We start from the raw sequence: 18,062 nt of genomic DNA on the forward strand, positions 1-18,062 counted from the left end.
AAAAATATTACGCAATAGATATATACAATTGAAAATTAATTGCACTTGTAAGAAAATTAGCACTTGGAAATAAAAATTATTGTAAGAAAGAGAAAAAAATTTGATTATCACTAAAAATACTTCAGGTTAGACAAAAATAAACAGTAAGTGAAAAAATAAAAAAGATAGATGACAAAAAACAAAACACAACCTTACACAAGAGGAGATGTTGCCAAAATGCTTGTTACAAATATTGTTCCCCGCTTATTACACCTAGATAAATTTTATGACTTGATTTGGACTCGAACCACCAACCTCCAGATCCAAAGTCCAACGCGTTAATAACTGCACCACTGAGATTGGTTTTTTGTGTTATTATATCACAACTTTGGTGTTTACTGCAGCATTGTAGGATTTTTCCAAATATCTTAATAATCTCAGCATCCAAAGTCCAAAGTTTACCTAACAACTACCATGCTGGCATCAATCGCTATGCGCATTTATATTGCTGTCTTCCTTCTCTCTTCGATTTCGGGACGATAAGACCATAGCAGTTACAGTTCCCTCTGTCAAACCTCTTAAAAAAAAAAAAAGTCCAAAGTTTACCTAACAACTACCATGCTGGCATCAATCGCTGTGCGTATTTATATTACATAGCTACTCATTTTCCTCACGAGGCTGTGTGGGCCCCACAACAGCCAGTCACGGAGCTTGTCCCCATCCGTGGCACAAGCTACGGCTTTTACGGATGGGTATACCATTTGTTGACTATTTATTTGATTAAGAGAATTATTCTAAAAAACTAATAAATGGAAACTTCATCAATAAATAATTCGAATTTTTTGACCCCGCCGGGAATTGAGCCCGGGTCTCCCGAGTAACCACTACACCATGGAAGCTGACGAAAAACTCAAAGTAAATAAATACTCACCAATAATTCAGGCTCGGGCAGTTCACCACAACAGGGGAGGCTCAGGTCCTCCGTACGTACAGAGTCCAGGGTCGATCTTCTAGAGGAGGGGGGCGAGGATTTGGAGCGGGACATAGACAGGCGAGTGCTACCTCCCGAGGCCGGCCCTGAACCAGCACGCGCGATGCTCCTGAAATAGAAGAGAATATATCTTGTGTTGTTTGGTCCTCCGTACGTACAGAGTCCAGGGTCGATCTTCTAGAGGAGGGGGGCGAGGATTTGGAGCGGGACATAGACAGGCGAGTGCTACCCCCCGAGGCCGGCCCTGAACCAGCACGTGCGATGCTCCTGAAATAGAAGAGAATATATCTTGTGTTGTTTGTCTGTTCGTTTGTTTGTGCGTTCGTTCCTTTACCCCCCGCAATCTAACCATCGCTCACAGGTTCAACAACTGGCGGCTTTAACGGTTAGAGACATCGAAAGCCATGGGTATAGTTATAGATGCCTAAAAAATTACACTGAAAGCTATTTGAAAAGTATTTCTTAGGTAGAAACACACTACCAGTAGAAACACACAACTATACTACCACTATTAATTTACATTTACCCCCCTTTTTTTTAGTTAGAGGTCCTCCGTACGTACAGAGTCCAGGGTCGATCTTCTAGAGGAGGGGGGCGAGGATTTGGAGCGGGACATAGACAGGCGAGTGCTACTTCCCGAGGCCGGCCCTGAACCAGCACGCGCGATGCTCCTGAAACAGAAGAGAATATATCTTGTGTTGTTTGTTTGTTCGTTTGTTCGTTCGTTCCTTTACCCCCCGCAGTCTAACCATCGCTCACAGGTTCAACAACTGGCGGCTGGCGGCTTTAACGATTAGAGACATCGAAAGCCATGAGTATAGTTATAGATCCCTAAAAAATTATACCGAAAGCTATTTGAAAAGTATTTCTTAGGTAGAAACACACTACCAGTAGAAACACACAACCATACTACCACTATTAATTTACATTTACCCTTTTTTTTTTAGTTAGGCAAGGTCTTTTTACTGAATTGTTAGTTGTATGTATTATTCTTTAACCCATCAAATATACGAGACCTTGTTTAGACTGCTGGGGTAAAGGGACTTTTCAGTCCTATGCGGGCAGGATAAACAAGGTATATTCTATTCTACCATCACGTCACGTGAGCTTATGGGGAGTTAGAAAGATGTAGTTTGAAGTTTTCCCATAATTCTCGAAATCCAAGAGAAGGAAGACAGGATAGTAGAAAGTCTGCCGTTCCGAAAACGAGCCTTATCCCTTCAGGATAAAATGCGCCCCGGGCGGGAATCGAACCCGCGGCCTAGCGCTTACAAGGCGGAAGCGCTACCAACCAAGCTAACCAGGCTGGACAAAATGACATTTTTAATTTTCCCCCTGAGTCAACACTTAACTTGGGCATGGAGTTGGCATGTACATACTTACTTTGTGATTTTTCCGACTTTTTGGGCCTCTCTTTGGGCCGACTCTAGTCACAAATAATATTATGAAGTAAACAAGGTATATTCTTTTTTTTATAACTAAGCAAGGTCTACTGTATTAATTACGTATTGTACCATGTTAAACCCATAAAATACACGAGACCTTGTTTAGACTGCTGGGGTAAAGGGACTTTTTAGTCTCATTCGAGCAGGATAAACAAGGTATATTCTATTCTATTCTATTCTATTCTACTAAACTTACTGTTGTACTGTGGAGGAAGAGGGCGAGGCTTTGTCGTCTAGTAACGCACATGCTTACTTGTTAATCAACGAGCTATTTTTTGACGAGTGCGCACCCAAAGGTCATCGGACTTCCCAGTTGAAGTGGACTGTATATTCTATTCTACTAAACTTACTGTTGTACTGTGGAGGAAGAAGGCGAGGCTTTGTCGTCTAGTAATGACATGGCTGCCGTTCTCTTGATGGCACTCATCCAGTTGTTTCGAATACCGGCCGTCACCGCCGACAGGATAGTCCGCTTGCTGTCCCAAGTCTGTCAAAGACAAGATAAATTAATGGGTTAAATAGAAGGTAGCTGAAAATAACATTTTTTTTTACTCATTTTATCATGGACACTCGTTGCTATGTTGAGAGCCCAGAAGAGGTTCTCCCGCGGCTGTTCCGCGAGAATTCGGGCCCGTTGTTTGACGGAGCTCGAGAAAACTCGGAAGCATTAGTAGACGTTCGTGAAAACTCGGTATTATTGTTCGTAGAAGTTCGGGAAAACTCGGAACCGCTGTTCGGCGAAGTTCGGTTGAAATCCATGTTGTTCGTGTTAGATCGGGAATAGTCGGGACTCATCGGACTGGACCGATTGGAGGAGCTTCGGATTCGGGTTTTCTCGTCAGTCGTCACCTTATCTCGGGTTGGCGGTGAACCGACGTAAACTGTAACATAGAGAGAGAGGGGTGATGTGAGGAGATAATAAATTGGTTTCTTTACAGAATTATTAAGACTTGAGTAGACAGAAAACTCTTTTAATCAGCACAAAGATTTTAATCCCACACCCAATTTCAATTAAATCAAGATGAAAATTTCAGCAAGGAATAAAGATCAGATGGTTTTCACTATTTCTATAGAAATTTATAGCAAAGGAGTGCACAGTACTACATATGAACTCACCGTAATTTGAAATCCAAAGTTCCTCGCTACTGGCACTTCACTCAGGCTGGTTACATTGTTCAGGGCTACCACTCCATCTAGCACTCCGCTCTCCTCAGCTTTCGGGTCTCGGTAGTAGAGGAGTGAACAGCCTCATATGAACTCACCGTAATTTGAAATCCAAAGTTCCTCGCTACCGGCACTTCACTCAGGCTGGTTACATTGTTCAGCGCTACCACTCCATCTAGCACTCCGCTCTCCTCAGCTTTCGGGTCTCGGTAGTAGAGGAGTGAACATCCCCGCAGTACGAACCAGTGCTTGGTCCACGTCTGAAAATATTCGAAGAAATAATTAGTAAAAATAAAACTGAAAGTTTGACTATCCCGACTCGGAGAAAATAAGACTTGCATATGAACTCACCGTAATTTGAAATCCAAAGTTCCTCGCTACCGGCACTTCACTCAGGCTGGTTACATTGTTCAGCGCTACCACTCCGTCTAGCACTCCGCTCTCCTCAGCTTTCGGGTCTCGGTAGTAGAGGAGTGAACAGCCCCGCAGTACGAACCAGTGCTTGGTCCACGTCTGAAAATATTCGAAGAAATAATTAGTAAAAATAAAACTGAAAGTTTGACTATCCCGACTCGGAGAAAATAAGACTTGTACTTCCACGTCTGAAAATATTCGAAGAAATAATTAGTAAAAATAAAACTGAAAGTTTGACTATCCCGACTCGGAGAAAATAAGACTTGTACATAAGTATTACATGTTTCTTGTTTAACATAAGTAAATAGTAGGTATGCAGTCAAATGGAGCACCCGTCTGCCTTGTAAAAGCGCTAGGCCGCGGGTTCAATTCCCGCCCGGGGCGGATTTTATCCTGAGCGGATAAAGTCCGTTCTTGGAACAGCTAGCTTTTTCTATCCTGTCTTCCTTCTCTCTTCGCTTTCGGGACGAAAAGACCTTAGCAGTTACAGTTCCCTCTATTAAACCTCTGTAAAAAAGTGTCCTAGGGCCAGGGTTTAAATAATGTACTTTTCGCCACTTATTTAGGGCCAGAATACTGCTATTTAAGGCTCAAAGATTTCTGCCCAAGTCCCTCAAATATTGCAGAGAAGTTCCATTAATCATGTAGATATTAAACCCGCCTAGGGCCAGGGTTTAAATAATGTACTTTTCGCCACTTATTTAGGGCCAGAATACTGCTATTTAAGGCTCAAAGATTTCTGCCCAAGGCCCTCAAATATTGCAGAGAAGTTCCATTAATCATGTAGATATTAAACATTATAAAGAGTTTTTGAGAGCATTTGAGAGCATAAGGTCAAAAAAACTTCTGTTTCTTTCACTCTCTGTAGATCAAAAGATGTTGTTGTTGTTGTAGCAGTGACGACAATTCAGCAGTCATCTCCAAATTCTGGACTCGTTGGTAGATTTAGGAACTCAGCCACTTTTATAGGGTTATTCCACAGGTCTACAGGTGTAAGGTTGGTGGGATTTGCAGAACAATTGAATAGATGACTAGTGTTGTGTGGACTTTCTTGGCAGAGGGGGCACTCATCTCGTACAACAGGATCAACTCTGGATAGGTATGAGTTAAGGTAGATCAAAAGATCGACTCACTTGTTCTGTACCGGACTGTTTCATGAGCCATCCCTTCTTCATATTGAGGTAGTGTTCCGTGTTCCCAGTCAGGTCCAGCCGGAGTTCTGCCGGGGTAGGGGAGTGTCTCCTCAGAGGAGAAAGGTCCAAGCCACACCCATCTGGATCCCCACGCACCTGGAACAGATATAGCCAAGTTCAAAATAAGTTAAAAAAGTTTTCGTTCACGATAGCTCAAACGTTGTAAGTAGTAGCTCGAACTTTTTTTAGAGGTTTGATTGAGGGAACTGTAACTCCTAAGGTCTTTTCGTTCCGAAATCGAAGAAAGACAGGATAGGAGAAAGCCAGCCGTTCTGAGAACGAACCTTAACTGTGTAGGATAAAATTATCCCCGGGGGAGAATTGAACCCGCCTTTATTCATATTAAATTGATCCCAAGGCAAGGTAAACTTAGACCCCTGACAAATGGAGAGTTCCTGAAGACATGCAATGCGTCCTAATCCACTCGCTTCCTTTAAAGTAGTTCGACCCCTCAGGACTTTATCTTACGATCCAAGGTCGGGTTCTTTTTATACTCTTTTTTTTATTTTCCTTCAATGGAAGATATGACAATACTGTGTCGGTACTGCATTGCACGACTTCATTTTACACCTACGTAATCAAAAGTGACTTTGGTCAAAAGTGGTCTTGAGACCAAGGCTTTAAACGTGTACGGTTCGGCCGCTACTCAGCCGCTTTTCAGGGAAAAGTGACAAATGGAGAGTTCCTGAAGACATGCAATGCGTCCTAATCCACTCGCTTCCTTTAAAGTGGTTCGACCCCTCAGGACTTTATCTTTCGATCCAAGGTCGGGTTCTTTTTATACCCTTTTTTTATTTTCCTTGAAAGGAAGATATGACAATACTGTGTCGGTACTGCATTGCACGACTTCATTTTACACCTACGTAATCAAAAGTGACGTTGGTCAAAAGTGGTCTTGAGACCAAGGCTTTAAACGTGTACGGTTCGGCCGCTACTCAGCCGCTTTTCAGGGAAAAAGGTTAAAAAAAGTTCGAAAATGTTCGTCATTCTGGGCTTTAAGCTTTCAGCCCAATTCGCTCAATCTTTGCAGAGAAGTCCGTTTCATAAGGTAGATATGTAAATTCTTTGTAGGTATTTTCTACTATACTTACCTTCTTATCAGGGCCGTATTTAAGGGGGGGCGAACTCAATTTTTCTCCTTTACTGTAGGCTAGGCTTCGAAAATTTCGGGTATCAACCCCCCTCCCCTATTATGTTACTGTTTGAACTCTCAGGCCCCCCTCCCCCATCGACAAAATCTTACGGCCCTGCTTCTTCTTACTTGTACCTTTGATGTTTGAAACATGTAGATTCACATAAACGTTTATCTTTTTTCAACTCATCATAAAAGAACCATTTGATTCGATTTGAAATAAAAGCATTGATAATAATTATATTATATGATAAGAGAGCAGAGAGTTACTCACGGGTTTCTCATCCATAAGCACAGAACTGGACTGAGAATTATTGCTGCTCCGTCTCAAACGACTAGGTGAACTCGACACTGTATCTGAAAACAGAATTTAAAGTTTAAATTTAATATAAATTAATTTATTCATAAAACTAGATTACATAAAAACTTATTAAAAGGTGGAAGAACCAAAGATTTTCTCTTGCTTTTTAGGGAAGGGATGGTTGTAATTCTTTCTCATTACATACTACATATAAGCTTCGCAAAGATGAATTATTTATTTTATAAAACTATATTATATAAAAAAACTTCTTCCAAGTAAGGTTTCCATGACCGCTACCGAGTTCCCGCGTTTCACAATAAGGCCCTAGCGTTTCCAGCGAAAAAGGTATAGATATATGGACTATGGTCTAAAAAAAGGACCGATTGCAATACTTTCTCATTATGTAGAGTAAGTTATACTGAGGGATAGAAAGTAAAAAAAATGATAGGTTAAGTCATTCATTTTAATAATTACCTGTAGAGTCCCATGCGCTCAGTCCATTCATCTTGGATGCCTCCTCTAAACTACTACTGCTCTTACTACTGCCACTATGACTAAGCCGCGTACTCGAGCCATTACTAGCTCCACTCGCACTGAGCCGGGAATTAGAACCACTACTCGTCCCACTTGCACTAAGCCGGGAATTAGAACCATTACTAGTACCGCTTGCACTGAGCCGGGAACTAGAACCATTACTCGTCCCACTTGCACTAAGCCGGGAATTAGAACCATTACTAGTACCGCTTGCACTGAGCCGGGAACTAGAACCATTACTCGTCCCACTTGCACTAAGCCGGGAATTAGAACCATTACTAGTACCGCTTGCACTGAGCCGGGAACTAGAACCATTACTCGTCCCACTTGCACTAAGCCGGGAATTAGAACCATTACTAGTACCGCTTGCACTGAGCCGGGAATTGGAGCTATTGCTGGTCGTACTCGAACTTAGCCGCGAATTAGAGCCATCACTCGCACTAAGCCGGGAATTAGAACCGTTACTAGTACCGCCCACACTGAGCCGGGAATTAGAGCCATTACTGGTTCCACTTGCACTGAGCCGGGAGCTAGAGCCACTTGCACTGAGTCGTGTACTCGAAGATTCGGAAGCATTGTTCGTCGAAGTTCGCGAGAATTCGGAAGCATTCGTAGAAGTTCGCGAGAATTCGGGCCCGTTGTTTGATGGAGCTCGAGAAAAATCGGAAGCACTCGTAGAAGTTCGCGAAAACTCGGAACCGTTGTTCGTGGAAGTTCGCGAGAATTCGGGCCCGTTGTTTGATGGAGCTCGAGAAAAATCGGAAGCACTCGTAGAAGTTCGCGAAAACTCGGAACCGTTGTTCGTGGAAGTTCGCGAGAATTCGGGCCCGTTGTTTGATGGAGCTCGAGAAAAATCGGAAGCACTCGTAGAAGTTCGCGAAAACTCGGAACCGTTGTTCGTGGAAGTTCGCGAGAATTCGGGCCCGTTGTTTGACGGAGCTCGAGAAAACTCGGAAGCATTAGTAGACGTTCGTGAAAACTCGGTATTATTGTTCGTAGAAGTTCGGGAAAACTCGGAACCGCTGTTCGGCGAAGTTCGGTTGAAATCCATGTTGTTCGTGTTAGATCGGGAATAGTCGGGACTCATCGGACTGGACCGATTGGAGGAGCTTCGGATTCGGGTTTTCTCGTCAGTCGTCACCTTATCTCGGGTTGGCGGTGAACCGACGTAAACTGTAACATAGAGAGAGAGGGGTGATGTGAGGAGATAATAAATTGGTTTCTTTACAGTTGGAGGAGCTTCGGATTCGGGTTTTCTCGTCAGTCGTCACCTTGTCTCGGGTTGGCGGTGAACCGACGTAAACTGTAACATAGAGAGAGGGGTGATGTGAGGAGACAATAAATTGGTTTCTTTACAAAAATTATTAAGACTTGAGTAGACAGAAAACTCTTTTAATCAGCACAAAGATTTTAATCCCACACCCAATTTCAATTAAATCAAGATGAAATTTTCAGCAAGGAATAAAGATCAGATGGTTTAATTTACCCACAGTGTCTCTGGCACCTAGGACACAGTAGTGCACCAATCAAGTTCTGGTCTACAGCACACATTTCAATTTGCAAACCCTAAAGTAATAGTAATATAATAAGTATGTAATAATAATAGTGCTTATTTAAAATGCTTGCATAGGACTAAAAGGTCCCCTTACTCCTTAAGGTAAGTGCTATGGTTTAATTTACCCACAGTGTCTTTGGCACCTAGGACACAGTAGTGCACCAATCAAGTTCTGGTCTACAGCACACATTTCAATTTGAAAACCCTAAAGTAATAGTAATATAATAAGTATGTAATAATAATAATAGTGCTTATTTAAAATGCTTGCATAGGACTAAAAGGTCCCCTTATTCCTTAAGGTAAGTAGCTACTTAAAGTAAGGTTTTTCAGTTCATAGTCAGTCAACCTAAGTTGCTTGTCGTGTGATGTTCCCACCATTTTTTTTTTTTTTTTTTTAAATGAATATTTAATATTAAAATAATAATATTAAATATGTGACATTTACCTAGCGCGTTCTTTAACGCGTGATATGGGCGTACGTATCAGTGGTGGAGAGGGCGGCAATATTTCGCCCCAATCCGAAGCCGTACTGCCGCGTCTGCCTCCCTCAGAGGCGGTGCGATATTCATCATCCGACGAGAAGAGAAGGGGGGTGGGGGGGGGGGGGGGAAGGACATCCCTTGTCAAATCTGGGGCAAATGTTGTTTTTATTCAATATTTGGAAGTGGTACCCATCAGTTTAATTCCAAATAATAGTAGTATGTAATATTAAAATTAAGTGATGTCATAGTAAAAAAAAAAGTTACAAGTCTGATGACCTTGGCAGTTGAATGGCTGTCTCTTATGAAGAGGAAAAAAGCTCTCTTTTTCTTTGTCATAGCTTCTGAATAATTACCAAATATAACTTGTTTATCCTGCATGAATGAAACTAAAAAGTCCCTTTACCCCAGCAGCCTAAACAAGGTCTTAGTGTCATGTATGAACAACAATAGCATGAAGTAGGTAGAAGAAGAAGGGGAATGCAGTAGGAAAAGGAAAATGATCAATGAATCATCTCTTATCATGATAACTCTTTTTCATTTGTAGGAGAAAGAGCAGCAACCTCAAGAAAACACAACAACCACTGCTGTCACAACTCCCGAAGTGGAATCTGAGTTGATGATCAAACACCCTCTGCACAACAAATGGACTCTGTGGTACTTTGAAAATGACAAGAACAAAGGATGGGAAGAGAACCAGCGTGAAATTACCAGCTTCTCCACTGTTGAAGACTTCTGGTGGTGAGTTTGAAAGAATAGAAGGTACTTCAGAAGCATTGACAATGAAAAGGAGCTGTCACAAATGAGCAGTGACCAGTCTTATTATAGGGTTAGGTTAAACACTATAGGGAGCTCTCTTTTTCTTTGTCATAGCTTCTGAATAATTACCAAATATAACTTAATTATCCTGCTTGAATGAAACTAAAAAGTCCCTTTACCCCAGCAGTCTAAACAAGGTCTCGTTTATTTTTTTAGGTTCTGTTGAAGCTGGTTTAAATTTAAGTTAAGGGCCTGGTTTGTTAAACTTCCTTGGTTTTCTTATAGAGAGAGGTTATTCATAATGAGGTTTCTTCTCTGTAAGGTACCAATCTAAAACCAAGTCCACATAGTCTCCAAAATATTCCCTCGCCTAAGATGGATTAAAAATTTACATTGCCTGGAATCTGAGTTGATGATCAAACACCCTCTGCACAACAAATGGACTCTGTGGTACTTTGAAAATGACAAGAACAAAGGATGGGAAGAGAACCAGCGTGAAATTACCAGCTTCTCCACTGTTGAAGACTTCTGGTGGTGAGTTTGAAAGAATAGAAGGTACTTCAGAAGCATTGACAATGAAAAGGAGCTGTCACAAATGAGCAGTGACCAGTCTTATTATAGGGTAAAGTTTAAATTTAATATAAATTAATTTATTTATAAAACTAGATTACATAAAAACTTATTAAAAGGTGGAAGAACCAAAGATTTTCTTTCGCTTCTTAGGGAAGGGATGGTTGTAATTCTTTCTCATTACATACTACATATAAGCTTCGCTAAGATGAATTATTTATTTTATAAAACTATATTATATAAAAAAACTTCTTCCAAGTAAGGTTTCCATGACCGCTACCGAGTTCCCGCGTTTCACAATAAGGCCCTAGCGTTTCCAGCGAAAAAGGTATAGATATATGGACTATGGTCTAAAAAAAGGACCGATTGCAATACTTTCTCATTATGTAGAGTAAGTTATACTGAGGGATAGAAAGTAAAAAAAATGATAGGTTAAGTCATTCATTTTAATAATTACCTGTAGAGTCCCATGCGCTCAGTCCATTCATCTTGGATGACTCCTCTAAACTACTATATTATTTATTTTATAAAACTATATTATATAAAAAAACTTCTTCCAAGCAAGATTTCCATGACCGGGGTCGAGTTCCCGCGTTTCACAATAAGGCCCTAGCGTTTCCAGCGAAAAAGGTATAGATATATGGTCTAAAAAAAGGACCGATTGCAATACTTTCTCATTACGTAGAGTAAGTTATACTGAGGGATAGAAAGTAAAAAAAAAATGATAGGTTCTCAAGTCATTTTAATAATTACCTGTAGAGTCCCATGCGCTCAGTCCATTCATTTTGGATGCCTCCTCTAAACTACTACTGCTCTTACTACTGCCACTATGACTAAGCCGCGTACTCGAGCCATTACTAGCTCCACTCGCACTGAGCCGGGAATTAGAACCACTACTCGTCCCACTTGCACTAAGCCGGGAATTAGAACCATTACTAGTACCGCTTGCACTGAGCCGGGAATTAGAACCATTACTCGTTCCACTTGCACTAAGCCGGGAATTAGAACCATTACTAGTACCGCTTGCACTGAGCCTTTGAACATTAGTCAGAGCTACCTATATCTTATCTCACTGTCGAGTGTCTCCTCGAATTTATTCCACAAAGCAACTTTTTATTCCTTAAAAGGAAAAAATCTTCAGTGAGAAATACAGCATTAGAAGTACTTCGTAGAATAGGTCCTATTCCCTTGCATTACAAAAATATGGTGAAGGAGTATTCAGTAATTTGAAGTCATCATTTCAAAATTCTGAAAGTGCACACTGGAGAAATGTACTTGTGTTGAATGAAACATGAAATTGGGGTCTTGTAAAACTGATAGATTAACACAGTGCAGTGCACACTAGGTTCATGAAACACATTTTACCAGTTCTATCCACCAAAGTGTCATGTATGAACAACATTAGTATGAAGTAGGTAGAAGAAGAAAAAGAGGAATGACTTTGAACATTAGTCAGAGCTACCTATATCTTATCTCACTGTCGAGTGTCTCCTCGAATTTATTCCACAAAGCAACTTTTTATTCCTTGAAAAAAAATTCAGTGAGAAATACAGTATTAGAAGTACTTTGTAGAATAGGTCCTACTCCCTTGCATTGCAAAAATATGGTGAAGGAGTATTCAGTAATTTGAAGTCATCATTTCATAATTCTGGCCAAAATTCTGAAAGTGCACTCTGGAGAAATGTACTTGTGTTGAAACATGAAATTGGGGTCTTGTGAAACTGATAGATTAACACAGTGCAGTGCACACTAGGTTCATGAAACACATTTCACCAGTTCTATCCACTGAAGTGTCATGTATGAACAACAATAGTATGAAGTAGGTAGAAGAAGAAGAGGAATGAAGTAGGAAAAGGAAAATGATCAATGAATCATCTCTGATCATGATAATTAGAACCACTACTCGTCCCACTTGCACTAAGCCGGGAATTAGAACCATTACTAGTACCGCTTGCACTGAGCCGGGAACTAGAACCATTACTCGTCCCACTTGCACTAAGCCGGGAATTAGAACCATTACTAGTACCGCTTGCACTGAGACGGGAATTGGAGCTATTGCTGGTCGTACTCGAACTTAGCCGCGAATTAGAGCCATCACTCGCACTAAGCCGGGAATTAGAACCGTTACTAGTACCGCCCACACTGAGCCGGGAATTAGAGCCATTACTGGTTCCACTTGCACTGAGCCGGGAGCTAGAGCCACTTGCACTGAGTCGTGTACTCGAAGATTCGGAAGCATTGTTCGTCGAAGTTCGCGAGAATTCGGAAGCATTCGTAGAAGTTCGCGAGAATTCGGGCCCGTTGTTTGACGGGGCTCGAGAAAAATCGGAAGCACTCGTAGAAGTTCGCGAAAACTCGGAACCGTTGTTCGTGGAAGTTCGCGAGAATTCGGGCCCGTTGTTTGACGGAGCTCGAGAAAACTCGGAAGCATTAGTAGACGTTCGTGAAAACTCGGTATTATTGTTCGTAGAAGTTCGGGAAAACTCGGAACCGCTGTTCGGCGAAGTTCGGTTGAAATCCATGTTGTTCGTGTTAGATCGGGAATAGTCGGGACTCATCGGACTGGACCGATTGGAGGAGCTTCGGATTCGGGTTTTCTCGTCAGTCGTCACCTTGTCTCGGGTTGGCGGTGAACCGACGTAAACTGTAACATAGAGAGGGGTGATGAGAGGATGAGGAGATAATAAATTGGTTTCTTTACAAAATTATTAAGACTTGAGTAGACAGAAAACTCTTTTAATCAACACAAAGATATTAATCCCACACCCAATTTCAATTAAATCAATATGAAAATTTCAGCAAGGAATTTACCCACAGTGTCTTTGGCACCTAGGACACAGTAGTGCACCAATCAAGTTCTGGTCTACAGCACACATTTCAATTTGCAAACCCTAAACCCTGAAGTAATAGTAATATAATAAGTATGTAATATTAATAGTGCTTATTTAAAATGCTTGCATAGGACTAAAAGGTCCTCTTACTCCTAAAGGTAAGTAGCTAAGTACTCAAAGTAAGGTTTTTCAGTTCATAATCAGTCAACCTAAGTTGCTCAACCAAAACGAAACACACAAGATGTTTAAGTGTCTTACTTTTGGTTTGAACATTAGCAGCAGACATATTGTTCTCGTTATTGCTTGCATTGTTGACCTGCACATCTCTCTCTCGAGTGGGAAATATGTCGCCACTCTCCCAGACACTGGAATTCGAGGAACTAGTTATTCTTGTACTATATGGAGCTGAAACACAATACATAATATATTTTATAATAATACTCTCCTGTATTGTCTGGCTGGGGGACATTAAACAGGGAGTAGACCAGCTTAGTTTGGCTGGAGGACTTTAAACAGGGAGTATACTAGCCTGAATTTGCCTTGCTAAAGAAATAGAAAAGGTTGCATGCAAAGGACATCCACTTGTAAAATTTGTAGCTGCAACCAAATGTCAGCCCAAAGCAATCACCCTAGTTAGGACTGACTGAGAGGCTGACCAAAAACACTGACCCCGTCTGTACACAGGAAAAGTTGAAGAAAAATAAGAAGATTGATACTTATACTAAAGGGATGATTTTTCAATTTAAACCCTTTCACTCAATGTTACAAACTGTGTACTTGAAATCCAAAGCATTGGGAAGAAGAGTTGTGAACCAAAATATAAATACTCACTTGAAGCAACACCGGTTGCTTTTGACTTTCTTGCTCGGAAAGAATTGAGCACATCACTCCACCATTGAGCTTCTTCCCGGCATGTAGCCTTCACGTAATGTATTGACTCTCCCGTATTGATACTTATACTAAAGGGATGACTAGTTCTTTCTTCTGCATTTTGCACGTCCAACACTTTGTTCATGTCAATGCATGCTTGAGGTACAGTTTCTGGCTGGAAATAAAAGGAAAGCAACATTCAAGTGATATTGTTCATGTCAATGCATGCTTGAGGTACAGTTTCTGGCTGGAAATAAAAGGAAAGCAACATTCAAGTGATAGTAAAGTAAGAGCTATATTCCATTTCATAGGTAATCAAAGTTTAAATTAGGTTGTTTTTTTTTCCACAAAAGAAAAGATGATAAACAGCATTTCAAATCTACTTACATAATCATCCAATGCATATTTAAGTTCTCCATCATCATAAAGAACAAACCACCTTCTTTGCCATCTCTGAAAATAAGAGAAAGGGAAATTAATACATAATTATTAATTAGATTTATTTTTAATATAATAAATAGGCAGGTAACAATGGGACTATATTTACAAAAAAGCAAATGAAAGAAAGGTTTTTGATATATCAAAATATTCAATGTTTTGCATTTCAATCAAACATTTTGACAAATGTGCTTACTTTTGTTTTGTTGATGGGATTGGAAAAGTCAGAAAATGGTGCAACAAAGAGATATCCACATTTGACAGCTTTTTTAGTAACCTGAAAAAAAGCATAAATCATTCATTTACCTGTGTACATCAAGGATAAGGGTTTATTTGTCTGATAAGAACTTTTTTTTTTTTTTTTTTTATGGGATCCCTCAATCAGAGTTTAACCTCATTTTAGGTTTATTAATATAAAACCCATTTCTGATTGGCCAATTTTTATTCCAAACTTTCCAATCAACTTATCAAATGACTTCATTCAAACATTTTAACCTGGATAAAGTTTAAACTTAGATTCTGGTCCAAGCCATTATTATTTTTTTTTTTTTTTTTTTTTTTTTTTAAATGGGATCCCTCAATCAGAGTTTAACCTTATTTTATATAGATATAAAACCCATTTCTGATTGGCCAATTTTTATTCCAAACTTTCCAATCAACTTATCAAATGACGTCAAATGACGTCAAACATTTTAACCTGGATAAAGTTTAAACTTAGATTCTGGTCCAAGCCATTATTATGTAGGTAAACCAATATGTAGGTACTGAACCATTTTTTATACCAATCATTCAACGTACAGATGTGAATGAACATCTCAGTCTATGTCTACACCATAAATCCAATGATACCAGTTTAAATCATGTCCTCAGTAGATAGCCTTAAATCAATAACAAGAATATTCCTATATGGTCAATTACAACTGCTAATTGCATATAATTATCTTGGTATATTTCATATAAGGAGAGAAATTAGGGTGTGAACTCTGAACCAAATGGTGCCAATATTACAAACCTTATGTTCGAATTCAAATGAATGAATGACTGAAAACTTACCCTGTTACTTTCCAAAGCTTCATTACTGTGTTCTTCCTTTGGTTTAAAACAATATGTGCACTTGATTTTGTTGAAAATATTTGGTTGAAACTTTTTACACTCTCCATTGGAGTAAAATTTTGAAGACATTTTCCTCTCACTTCAAGGATGAACTTTATAAGATAAATCGAATTATTTTCCTAGTAATAGCTTTCCTCCGAAGTGTGGTCATAATTTTATTATAGGGCACTTCTAATTGAATTAAAAAACTGATAAATCAAATGAAATATAGGAAGAGAGAACTGATAAAAAAAAGTTTTCTTTTTTTTCGAATGTTTTGTGTTTTTGTTTACATCTTCAAAAAAATTCCAACTTGCGAAGTTGCGCATAGTGAATACACGATTTCACTGCGCATAGTGAATACCCGGCTGTGCTCGAGTTTTTAAAAAGTTCGAGCACAGCTTCTCAGAATTTTGTAGGCGGCTCTGGGATAGGTGTTTCAAAACAGAAGACGGCAGACTTTACTGAAATCATCCCGATTTTTCATACAAACGAATAACAAGAGCCGCGTTTTTCCTACGCGCATGAGGAAGGATCAGTTGATTTTTTTATATGATCGGATCAACAAATGATCAGCCAATGAAATGATATGTTTACTTCCACTGTTGTTTCTCATTGGTCATTTACACTTATCTCTGACGATTTTTGTATTCCTTACGCGCAGTCCTGACGCCATTTTGATAAGTTAAAAAAAAAATCTGTCTTCTCCAGTCTCGTGAGACGTTTCCTCCATACGATACGATTGCTCACAACTGCTACATTTTCCATTTATCTTTTCGAGAAAATCTGCCACTTGCGTGAAAGTTTCCAATAGTTTTTCCTAAAAGAAGTGAAACCATGGCCAACTTTAGCAAAAGTTCAGACGTTGAAGTAAGTATGGCTGCGCAGACGGATCTTTTAGGCGAAAGAAATTTGGGATCGGGCGTACTTTTTAAGGTTATCTTCGCGCACAGGTTTGATAGGAGTAGATGGCTGCGCAGACGGATCTTTTAGGCGAAAGAAATTTGGGATCGGGCGTACTTTTTAAGGTTATCTTGGCGCACAGGTTTGATAGGAGTTAGGAGTACCCTCCTATATTAGGTTGCCGCTGAACTCACGTCTCACATTACCATTTCTAGAAATGGCTTACGGTATAGTTAAATTAATTGCTAACTTGACAGAAGATTTCTTTAAGATGTCTTGGGGTCAATGTTCAATATCTTATGGCTGCGCAGACGGATCTTTTAGGCGAAAGAAATTTGGGATCGGGCGTACTTTTTAAGGTTATCTTGGCGCACAGGTTTGATAGGATCGAGTACCCTCCTATATTAGGTTGCCGCTGAACTCACGTCTCACATTACCATTTCTAGAAATGGCTTACGGTATAGTCAAATTAATTGCTAACTTGACAGAAGAAAAGATGTCTTGGGGTCAATGTTCAACATCTTTAGCTTCACATCACTACAAGAAAATCCATTTTATTTGATTTGAGTGATTCATCTTTGAACATTAGTCAGAGCTACCTATATCTTATCTCACTGTCGAGTGTCTCCTCGAATTTATTCCACAAAGCAACTTTTTATTCCTTAAAAGGAAAAAAAAAATCAGTGAGAAATACAGTATTAGAAGTACTTTGTAGAATAGGTCCTACTCCCTTGCATTACAAAAAAATATGGTGAAGGAGTATTCAGTAATTTGAAGTCATCATTTCATAATTCTGGCCAAAATTCTGAAAGTGCACACTGGAGAAATGTACTTGTGTTGAATGAAACATGAAATTGGGGTCTTGTAAAACTGATAGATTAACACAGTGCAGTGCACACTAGGTTCATGAAACACATTTTACCAGTTCTATCCACCAAAGTGTCATGTATGAACAACATTAGTATGAAGTAGGTAGAAGAAGAAAAAGAGGAATGAAGTAGGAAAAGGAAAATGATCAATGAATCATCTCTTATCATGATAACTCTTTTTCATTTGTAGGAGAAAGAGCAGCAACCTCAAGAAAACACAACAACCACTGCTGTCACAACTCCCGAAGTGGAATCTGAGTTGATGATCAAACACCCTCTGCACAACAAATGGACTCTGTGGTACTTTGAAAATGACAAGAACAAAGGATGGGAAGAGAACCAGCGTGAAATTACCAGCTTCTCCACTGTTGAAGACTTCTGGTGGTGAGTTTGAAAGAATAGAAGGTACTTCAGAAGCATTGACAATGAAAAGGAGCTGTCACAAATGAGCGGTGACCAGTCTTATTATAGGGTTAGGTTAAACACTATAGGGAGCTCTCTTTTTCTTTGTCATAGCTTCTGAATAATTACCAAATATAACTT

At 39.8% G+C, this 18,062-nt stretch overlaps 2 protein-coding genes across 3 annotated transcripts in view; one reads left to right on the top strand and one right to left on the bottom strand.

Annotated features, from left to right (window-relative positions):
• LOC103508025 (protein outspread-like) overlaps positions 1–16,008 on the bottom strand; it is a 22,181-nt gene extending 6,173 nt beyond the window's left edge. Inside the window, exons 1-14 of the mRNA XM_026822745.1 lie at positions 15,709–16,008; positions 14,852–14,932; positions 14,605–14,670; positions 14,179–14,392; positions 13,606–13,752; positions 12,558–13,160; positions 11,270–11,551; positions 6,593–6,675; positions 5,127–5,282; positions 3,931–4,092; positions 2,766–2,902; positions 1,529–1,641; positions 1,129–1,237; positions 911–1,079 (exon numbers count right to left, since the gene is read on the bottom strand). Of these exons, the coding sequence (XP_026678546.1) occupies positions 911–1,079; positions 1,129–1,237; positions 1,529–1,641; positions 2,766–2,902; positions 3,931–4,092; positions 5,127–5,282; positions 6,593–6,675; positions 11,270–11,551; positions 12,558–13,160; positions 13,606–13,752; positions 14,179–14,392; positions 14,605–14,670; positions 14,852–14,932; positions 15,709–15,837 (2,451 nt within the window). The 5' untranslated portion in view covers positions 15,838–16,008. The remainder of the gene's footprint in view (positions 1–910; positions 1,080–1,128; positions 1,238–1,528; positions 1,642–2,765; positions 2,903–3,930; positions 4,093–5,126; positions 5,283–6,592; positions 6,676–11,269; positions 11,552–12,557; positions 13,161–13,605; positions 13,753–14,178; positions 14,393–14,604; positions 14,671–14,851; positions 14,933–15,708) is intronic.
• Positions 16,009–16,442: 434 nt separating this feature from the next.
• Positions 16,443–18,062, top strand: part of LOC103508014 (eukaryotic translation initiation factor 4E) — a 14,776-nt gene continuing 13,156 nt past the window's right edge. The window contains exons 1-2 of one of the 2 annotated variants that reach the window (XM_026822732.1): positions 16,443–16,617; positions 17,710–17,903. In XM_026822732.1, the coding sequence (XP_026678533.1) occupies positions 16,585–16,617; positions 17,710–17,903 (227 nt within the window). In that variant the 5' untranslated portion in view covers positions 16,443–16,584. The remainder of the gene's footprint in view (positions 16,618–17,709; positions 17,904–18,062) is intronic. The other variant, XM_008472541.2, reaches the window with a different exon arrangement.

This window comes from Diaphorina citri, unplaced genomic scaffold (genome assembly GCF_000475195.1).
Source record: "Diaphorina citri unplaced genomic scaffold, Diaci psyllid genome assembly version 1.1 scaffold360, whole genome shotgun sequence".
NCBI lineage: Eukaryota > Metazoa > Arthropoda > Insecta > Hemiptera > Psyllidae > Diaphorina > Diaphorina citri.